Genomic DNA, 8,874 nt, shown 5'->3' on the forward strand with positions numbered 1-8,874 from the left:
GCCCTTTCTATCTCTCTTCCCTCCTGATCTCCTCTCTCTGTCTCTCTCCATCTCCCTTATCGCTCCCTCTCTCTCTCCCTTCCTCTCTCTTTCTCTCTCTCATGTCCTCACTCTCTTCCTTCCTCGCTCTCTCTCTCTCTCTCTCCATCTTTGTCTCTCTATCTCACTCCCAAACATACACACTCTCTCTCCATCTCTCCCTTGTCACTCCCTCTCTCTCTCTCCACTTTTCTCTCTCTTTGTCTTTCTTCTTCCCTCCTTATCTCTCCTTCCAACTCCATCTCTCTATCCCTCCCTTTCTCCTCCTCTCTCTCAAATCTTCTCTCTCGCCCTTCCTCTCTCTCCCTTTCTCTCAATCCCTCTATCTCTCCACCTATATCACTCTATGTCTTTGTTCTTCCCTCCCATATATATCTATAGTAAATATATATCATGATATATTAATATATATTATAATATAACAAATTTAATATTGTATTAATTAAAATTTATTAAGTTTAATAATATTTATATTATAATATATTAATATTAATATGAATATTAATCTTTCAATATTAGATTTAATGATTTTTTTTACATGGCATGATAACAAAATTTATAATAAAACTACATCAAATGAATATTTTAATATTACGAAATATTTATGTTTATAGAGATTTTAATATTTCCATAGGATATGGTTTTCCTTTTAAAGATTTATTTTACAAATAATTAATGAAAAGAAATATTAAAAGATTTTGGATTCTTTGTGTTGAATTAACCTTTTTACTTTATTTAAGAAACAATAGTGACTTTAGTAAACAATAAAGATGTTTAAAATTTTACCTAATTTGGAATTTTAATGTGGTAAAAGTTTTTGTTGAAGGTAAATTTATGATCCATTCAAATTCAATGTATATGATAAAGAATGAACTATTAAACGCATGAAATAATTGTATTGTAGTTTTTTTTTATCTATATGATTATTTTCATTTTTGTTTAGGGCCAACATAGTTTTTTTCTATTTTTATTATTATTTATTCGACGGTTGGACATAAACATTATTTAGATTTCTAATTTTTTATTTTTATGTTGGCTGACATTAGCTAAAATTTAGCTTTGAGCACAAACATACTTACACATTAGGGTCATACTGGGTTGTAGAATGCCCCTGACGCAATAAGATATAAAATAGGATATATAATGATGATGATCATGATTAACTTCCACTAATATTTATATGGTATATAGGACCTTAAGAAAGTAAGAAATTAATTAAAATTCTTTAATATTCTATTTCTATGCTAAAAAAGAAGTGAGGGAAGCCCTCCCAAATCACCATAGTCTTACTGAGTTAAAAGGTCATGAAGGTTGGTAGTTTAACACATATTTTGAAAATTAGATCTAATGTGAGTATAAGATGGACAATTTAAGAGGAAGTGTTTTGTATCTTCAATGCAATCTAAGAGAAAATATTTTTCAACTTCAATCCTCCTAGGACCACATAGGTGACAAACTCTTTCATCCCATGGTGTTTTGGGAATTGACCAAACCCAATTTCACTATGAAACTCATGAGAATTAGTTCTAATCTTGGTAGTTCATTTTCTTCTTAACACTAACATAGAGATAAATTTGGTTTTGGAGATTTGGGTTTATCGTCTCCTTATAATACACTAATTTCCTTTTTCCCTTGAGCTCTTTATTTTTCTATAATTCCTCCTTGAATTAGAAAGTAATAATATTTTGAATATTATCTGAATTTTGTAAGATGATCTCCTCCTTTATTCCCCAATGTTCTAGGCAAGACTGGGCATCCTTAAGCCACCCTCCCTTGAGTTGAAAGTGGAGGTTTTTTCTAGAGTTAGAAGCAAATTTTAGAAGCCTCTTGACATCGGGTGTTGTACAACTTCTTATACATATGATATCTAGTCATAGCGATATTTTCAATGGGGTAAAGGCTTGCTTCAATTAGGAGGATAGGGAAGGGAGCATTCCCTTTAATCTTGAGGTTGTAGCTTATACACTGCATTTGGATTTGTTCAAGCTTCCTTCATGACTCTTTGGATATAGTGCAACCCCAAATTTGAAATTCAGATTAGATTCTTTTTATCCTAGATGCAAAGACGGGGGCACTTGCAATTATTTTCAAGCCCATAGTAAGCTTTCCAACCTCCATTTATCATTTTCTAAATGCCATAATTCTAATTGAGCTTATGATGGATGCCAATTCCCAAATATTTGTATAAAAGAACTTTCTCCAAAGAGTTGTTTTCATAAATAAAAATATCATAAGTGATTCCTTTGAGCTTTAATTATCATGAATTTAGTTTTGTTTGTATAGTCATATCTATTTTGGAGCACAAATCATAAAAAATTTTAACTTGCCAAAAAAAAAATATTATCAATATAAAGATAAAGATCTATTAAATTTATTTATATATTATTTAGGTATTAAAAAATAAAATAATATGTAATACTAGAAGAAGAAAAAAAAAGTATTTTTAAACATCAAATTATAAATTTATTTTAGGATATAAAATATTGATTACTTGTAACATTTTAACATATTCTTTAAAAATAAAAATGAAAACATTAAATTATTTAAAAATATAAAAAAAAATCAAAATTTTATAAAATTTAATTTCTATGTATATATAAAATTATAATTATTTACAAATAAATTTAAAAAAAATAAAATTTTAAAATAAATATTAATTAAATTAATTAATTAATTAATTTTAAAATAAAATATTAATCAAGAACCATTTAAATATATAGTTAGTGAAGAAAACTAAAAGATTGAACAATTAGCTGAAAGCATATACACTCGTTAAAATCTTGACTACCAGATTGTTGGGTATTTTTCTCGTGTTTGTAATTGGATTAATTTGTTAAAAAATGAAATTAAAATATCATTTTAAAGCTTCGGTATTTGCTTTAACTCTTTTGTGTATTTGCGTTAAAATGTATTGGTATCTACGTTAAAATATTTTTAATTAATAATTTAAATTCTTAATAATATTTATTTAATTTTATTTTGAATTTGAACTTTAGACGTGTATATAAAATTCACAAAAATTACAATCCTACCCGGTCGCCGTTCATGTCATCCACAACCATACAAGAAAACCACTTAAACCGACATACCTTTATCTATAGAAATGAATAATCACCGGGACTGTAAAGCAAGATGTTAAAAAAACAAACTCTTTGTGATTCAAACGGGATTTAAAACAATTGAATAAATAATATTTTCATACGATGAAGTCTTCCTTCAATCTTTGCTGCAATTCCTCCACGACGCCCCAATCCCACTGCAGTTTTGGACATCCAGAGGCATAAAGTGTGTCCAACGACCCCAACTGTTCAACACCTGCCAGGTGTTCTAACTCAGAGCACTCCCTAACATCTAGTAATTGAAGCTTTGTCAACTGCGCCAAGCCCGGTATACTCTTCAGTTTGCAACACTTACGCGCAGCCAACCGCTGCAGAGATACCAGTGTTTCAATACATGGTAACTCCTCCAATTCCATGCACCCGTCAATGTTCAGCGTTTGAAGCTTTGTCAAATGCTCCAACCCCTGTATGTTCTTAAGCTTGACACAATTAAATGCCCACACCTCCTGCAAAGATACCAGTCTTTCAATATTTGGCAGCTCCTCCAATTCTATGCACCCGTTAATGTTCAGCGTTTGAAGATTTGACAGCGGCTCCAAACCCTGTATTCTTTTCAGCTTGACACAATTAAATGCACACAACTCTTTCAAAGATACCAATCTCTCAATACTTGGCAACTCCTCCAGTTTTATGCACCCGCTGATGTTCAGTTTTTGAAGCTCTGTCAGCCGTTCCAACCCATGTATGCCCTTCAGCTTGACACAATTAAATGCAGACAATTCCTCTAAAGATACCAATGTCTCAAGACTTGGCAGCTCCTCCAATTCCATGCACCAGTTAATATTCAGCTTTCGAAGCTTTGTCGAATGCTCTAACCCCTGTAAGCTCTTTAACTTGAGACAATTAAATGCACACAGGTCCTCCAAAGATACCAAGGTTTCAAAACTTGGCAGCTCCTCTAATTCCATGCACCAGCTAGTGTTCAACATTTGAAGTTTTGAAACACCAGAAACCCCTCCTATTTTCTTCAATGCGTGGCAATTCTCCAACTCTAGGGTTCTCAGGTTGGTTGGAAATGCTCCAACCTCCACCAGACCATTACAATCCTTCATTTTGAGAGTTTCGAGGCTCGTCAACCCGCCAAGTGATTCTGGTAGGCTCTGCAGCTGGGAGCAGCCGTCCAAGTCGAGAGTTTCGAGGCTGGTCAACCCGCCAAGTGATTCTGGTAGGCTCTGCAGCTGGGAGCAGCCGTTCATGTGGAGAGTTCGGAGGCTCGTCAACCCGCCAAGTGATTCTGGTAGGCTCTGCAGCTGGGAGCAGCCGTCCAAGTAGAGAGTTTCGAGGCTCATCAACCCGCCAAGCGACTCTGGTAGGCTCTGCAGCTGGTAGCAGTGGTCCAAGCGGAGAGTTCCGAGGCTCGTCAACCCGCCAAGCGATTCTGGTATGCTCTGCAGCTGGGAGCAGCCGCCCAAGTTGAGAGTTCTGAGGCTCGTCAACCCGCCAAGCGATTCTGGTAGGCTCTGCAGCTGGGAGCAGCCGTCCAAGCTCAGAGTTCCGAGGCTCGTCAACCCGCCAAGCGATTCTGGTAGGCTCTGCAGCTGGGAGCAGCCGTCCAAGTTGAGAGTTCCGAGGCTCGTCAACCCGCCAAGCGACTCTGGTAGGCTCTGCAGATGGTAGCAGTGGTCCAAGCGGAGAGTTCCGAGGCTCGTCAAACCGCCAAGCGATTCTGGTAGGCTCTGCAGCTGGGAGCAGCCGTCCAAGCTGAGAGTTCCGAGGCTCGTCAACCCGCCAAGCGATTCTGGTAGGCTCTGCAGCTGGGAGCAGCCGTCCAAGCTGAGAGTTCCGAGGCTCGTCAACCCGCCAAGCGATTCTGGTAGGCTCTGCAGCTGGGAGCAGCATTCCAAGCTGAGAGTTCCGAGGCTCGTCAACCCGCCAAGCGACTCTGGTAGGCTCTGCAGCTGGGAGCAGTGGTTCAAGCTGAGAGTTCCGAGGCTCGTCAACCCGCCAAGCGACTCTGGTAGGCTCTGCAGCTGGGAGCAGCATTCCAAGCTGAGAGTTCCGAGGCTCGTCAATCCGCCAAGCGACTCTGGTAGTCTCTGCAGCTGGGAGCAGTCGCACAAATCGAGAGTTCCGAGGCTCGTCAATCCGCCAAGCGACTCTGGTAGTCTCTGCAGCTGGTAGCAGTAGTACAAGCTGAGAGTTGCGAGGCTCGTCAACCCGCCAAGCGACTCTGGTAGGCTCTGCAGCTGGGAGCAGCCGTACAAGCTGAGAGTTCCGAGGCTCGTCAACCCGCCAAGCGACTCTGGTAGGCTCTGCAGCTGGGAGCAGTGGGACAAATCGAGAGTTTGGAGGTTCTTTAAACTGCCAAGCGACTCTGGTAGGCTCTGCAGCTGGGAGCAGTCGCACAAATCGAGAGTTCCGAGGCTAGTCAACCCGCCAAGCGATTCTGGTAGGCTCTGCAGCTGGGAGCAGTGGTACAAATCGAGAGTTTGGAGGTTCTTTAAACTGCCAAATGAAGCTGGGAGCGACTTAATCTCTGAACAACCATATAACTTCAAGTAATTTAAGGATTGCAGACGACAAAATTCATCTGGCAAGATATTCAGACCAACGGATTCATATCCGCTGTTGTGCAAGACAATCTTTTCGAGATAATTCAACTTTTCAATGGACTTTGGAATATTGAGAACGCGACCATCAATTTCCAACTCCCTAATCTGCACAGGTGCCTGCAATTTCATATTTTAAATTGGGCTTGACACTGGATGGCACAATTTCTGTAAATTGTGCTAGAGCAAGTAAAATTTTATAATAAAGGTCAATTGAAAAATGCAAAACTTTAGACAAGAAAACAAAATCACATAATTACCTGGCATTCATCTGCCCAGATTGTTTCAAACTCCTTCCCCTTTATTTGTAAAACTCTTAAATTTTTCATTAAAATCCATGAAGGCAGGGAGGAGTACGGACAGTTAATCCAGCGGAGCCATATTAGCTCTGGTGGCTGAGCAACATTCAATATGCTTTCCACACAATCACCTTCTGCCGCAAGAAGCTGCAACCTGCCCGTGAGTTCCACAAGGCTTTTGAAATGTTGTGGAGACCATTCCGGGCCATCACTCGGAACAACGCTAACTCCACGCACCTAAAACACGATTGATCGATATTTATGCAAATTAGATGAAAAACTCAAAATTTACAGACAATTCACACCATAACGGCATTTCAAAATTTGATATCAGAACATTATTTTCAGTGTCACTCTAAAGCTTCAAAATACGTACAGGTGAGTGCTGATAAAGAAGGTTGTCAGTTGGACGCCAAATACGACGCCAAGAGTCTGGAGGCTCTTTCTCCGCCAGGTCTCTCCCCATATCCCTGAGGTGGTCGTGCATTCTTATTTGATTTTTTTCGTCTACCTCCACAAGACACCTGTTTTGTAGATTCCGAAAACCCAGCTCTCCTTCCCAGCCAGATCCGTCCCATATTCTTATCGCTGTATCTCTGTCTTTGTGTAGAAAGAAACAAGCAATGTCTAAGAATATGTTCTTCTCCTGTTGGTCCAGACCGTCATAGCTAATCTTGAGCCTGCTTTGGATATCCGTGGGAAGTACTTTGGAGATTTTGCGCAATTCGGCTTCCCAGTACTTCAACTGTGTTTGACCATGCATATGCGCCCCAAGCACCATGAGAGATAACGGCAATCCATCGCAGGTTTTCAAAAACAAACTAACTACTTTTTCAAAACCTACATGTGGATGAGATTGGTGAAAAGCGTGGCAGCAGAAGAGCTCTTTCGACTGTTGCGGATCCAGTCCTGTGAGCTTGTATATGGACGACTCTACAATTCCCCATTTTACAAGAACATCCATATTACGAGAGGTAACTAAAATCAAGCTACCGGAAGGAAGGGCATCCTTTGCTGGCGAAAGTAATGCATTCATCTGCTGAATATGATCTACATCGTCTAAAATGATGAGAGCTTTAGAAGCTGCGAGATACCTTCCCAGCATCTCTATTCCTTCATCGCTGCTGGTTATTTGCCCATTCCATTGAGCCAAGTCCTTAAGAAGATGACTCTGCAAGGAAATTAAAGGTTTGTCTCTAACATCAAATAAAAAACAAGATCTATTGTAATGTGATCTCCGACGGTTAAATATTTCTTTTGCGAGGGTTGTTTTACCAACCCCTCCAAGTCCTACAATTCCTATAACTCTGGTCTGCTCGCTTTGCTGCTGCAAACACATTTTCCTTTCAAAATCTTCTATTTTCTGTTCCAAAGCGATTGGATATTTGGACACATGGAGCTTTCTTGGAACTTTTTTCAACACTCCTTCCACGACCTTTTCTAGGAGCTGTTGCTCGTCCCTAAACAATGTCCAGAGTACAATCGCGAGTCAGAAATGCCATATACGTGATCCAATAAATTAAATCTAAAGACTAGCAAATTAAAGTTAAGACTGACAGAGAATTGGAGTGCAGTTCTCACCCATTATAGGATTCCAGGTCAAAACCGCTTATGCCTGCAACATTAGAAAGAGCCAACCTCCACTCTTTCATAACGACGGAGTCATATCGCGGCTTCTTTTGACCAGTTTGATGGTCAATAGTTGTCTTCTCTTCGAGCTCGCGCAGGGATCGGGCATACACTCCATTTTCGCCCCTTGTGCAGCAGAGCATTCGCAGGACTTTATCATAGAGTCCAGTTTCCTCCTGCGTCCACCTAAGTTCTGATGGCTGGACACCGTAGAAGACGGGAATGATAGGTTTCCTCGATTCGAACATCAAGACAAGCTCCTTCAAACACCAACTGGATTCGGCATATTTAGGAGAGAAAATAGCTATGTGCACAGAGGCGCTTCGGATAGCACCTTCGATTTGAGGAATTAAGCCATCTCCCGGTTCCAATTCTGGATTGTCCAGGAACACTCGCAATCCGTGCTTGGTGAGGCGATCGTAGAGATAGGTGGCCAATGTTTTCTTGCAGTCAGGACCTCTGTGGTTGATAAACACGTCATACACATAGGAGTTGGTGTTGGCGTACGAGGTGGATGCCATATTACCACAAGATTAGAATTATACGATTGTCTGGTTTCTCTCAGAACAACTGCAAAATGTCTACCAGAAGATGACCACTCGTACACTCGGTCTTTCTTGCGCTGTGACTCGCAGCGGATGACCCCAAGTTACGACTAGTTCACTCGGCTTTTCTTGCGTTCTGTGTCTCTGAATACTTGGCAATAAGTTGAGAACAAAAGCGCTCTGAAACCTGGTAGGCTTCTAATCTGGCTCAGCAAATAGGGACCTCCGTTTACATTGAACGAAATTTATGACCTTATGACCTCTTTCTTTTAATTTTTTTAATTTATTATTGAACGATGAAAGTGACATGGGCGCAGCAATTTCCGCGTTGAGGACCCATGACCTATGGTTTGGTCTGGACGAACCTTTTTTCTTCGTGGATGACAACCGGCATGGTTTTGACAAAAAGACGCTTCATAATTTACACACAGCGTTCTTCCCGAGAAATTCTTTTCTGAGTGTTATAAGTCGATTATTGTCTTTTCTTAAGTATTATTTTCTCAGAAAGTGGAAGGAAAATGTAAAGGAAAGTATTATTTTAATGAAAACTTAATGCATTAAACATCTCACCACCAATCACGTTTAGTGGATCCGTCACGGATTCAATAGAGATCACATATTTCAAAAGTGGAGAGATTGAGTAGAGATCACATATTTCAAAAGTGGATTCTTTTTTGTCCTATGGTGGAGACGA

General features: G+C 39.7%; 1 protein-coding gene across 1 annotated transcript; it reads right to left on the reverse strand.

Annotated features, from left to right (window-relative positions):
* Positions 1–3,172: 3,172 nt before the first annotated feature.
* On the reverse strand, positions 3,173–8,462 carry LOC149177410 (uncharacterized). Its single transcript, XM_089420121.1, has 4 exons — positions 7,588–8,462; positions 6,383–7,466; positions 5,968–6,243; positions 3,173–5,827 (listed from the first exon to the last, which is right to left on the reverse strand). Exons 1-4 carry the CDS (start codon positions 8,154–8,156, stop codon positions 3,236–3,238), a joined length of 4,521 nt encoding a protein of 1,506 aa, XP_089276247.1. The 5' UTR covers positions 8,157–8,462; the 3' UTR covers positions 3,173–3,235.
* Positions 8,463–8,874: the final 412 nt, after the last annotated feature.

The sequence above is a fragment of the Pinus tabuliformis genome, chromosome 4_1, assembly GCF_031772625.1.
Source record: "Pinus tabuliformis cultivar Carrire ecotype Pingquan chromosome 4_1, CPIR1, whole genome shotgun sequence".
NCBI classification, from domain to species: Eukaryota; Viridiplantae; Streptophyta; class Pinopsida; order Pinales; family Pinaceae; genus Pinus; species Pinus tabuliformis.

Coding starts and splice junctions, on each gene's coding strand:
- LOC149177410 (XM_089420121.1), bottom strand. CDS start 8,156: ATGGCATCCACCTCGTACGCCAACACCAACTCCTATGTGTATGACGTG. Junction 7,467..7,587: donor GACCTGGAATCCTATAATGG/GTGAGAACTGCA, acceptor GACATTGTTTAG/GGACGAGCAACAGCTCCTAG. Junction 6,244..6,382: donor TTCTTTATCAGCACTCACCT/GTACGTATTTTG, acceptor ATCGTGTTTTAG/GTGCGTGGAGTTAGCGTTGT.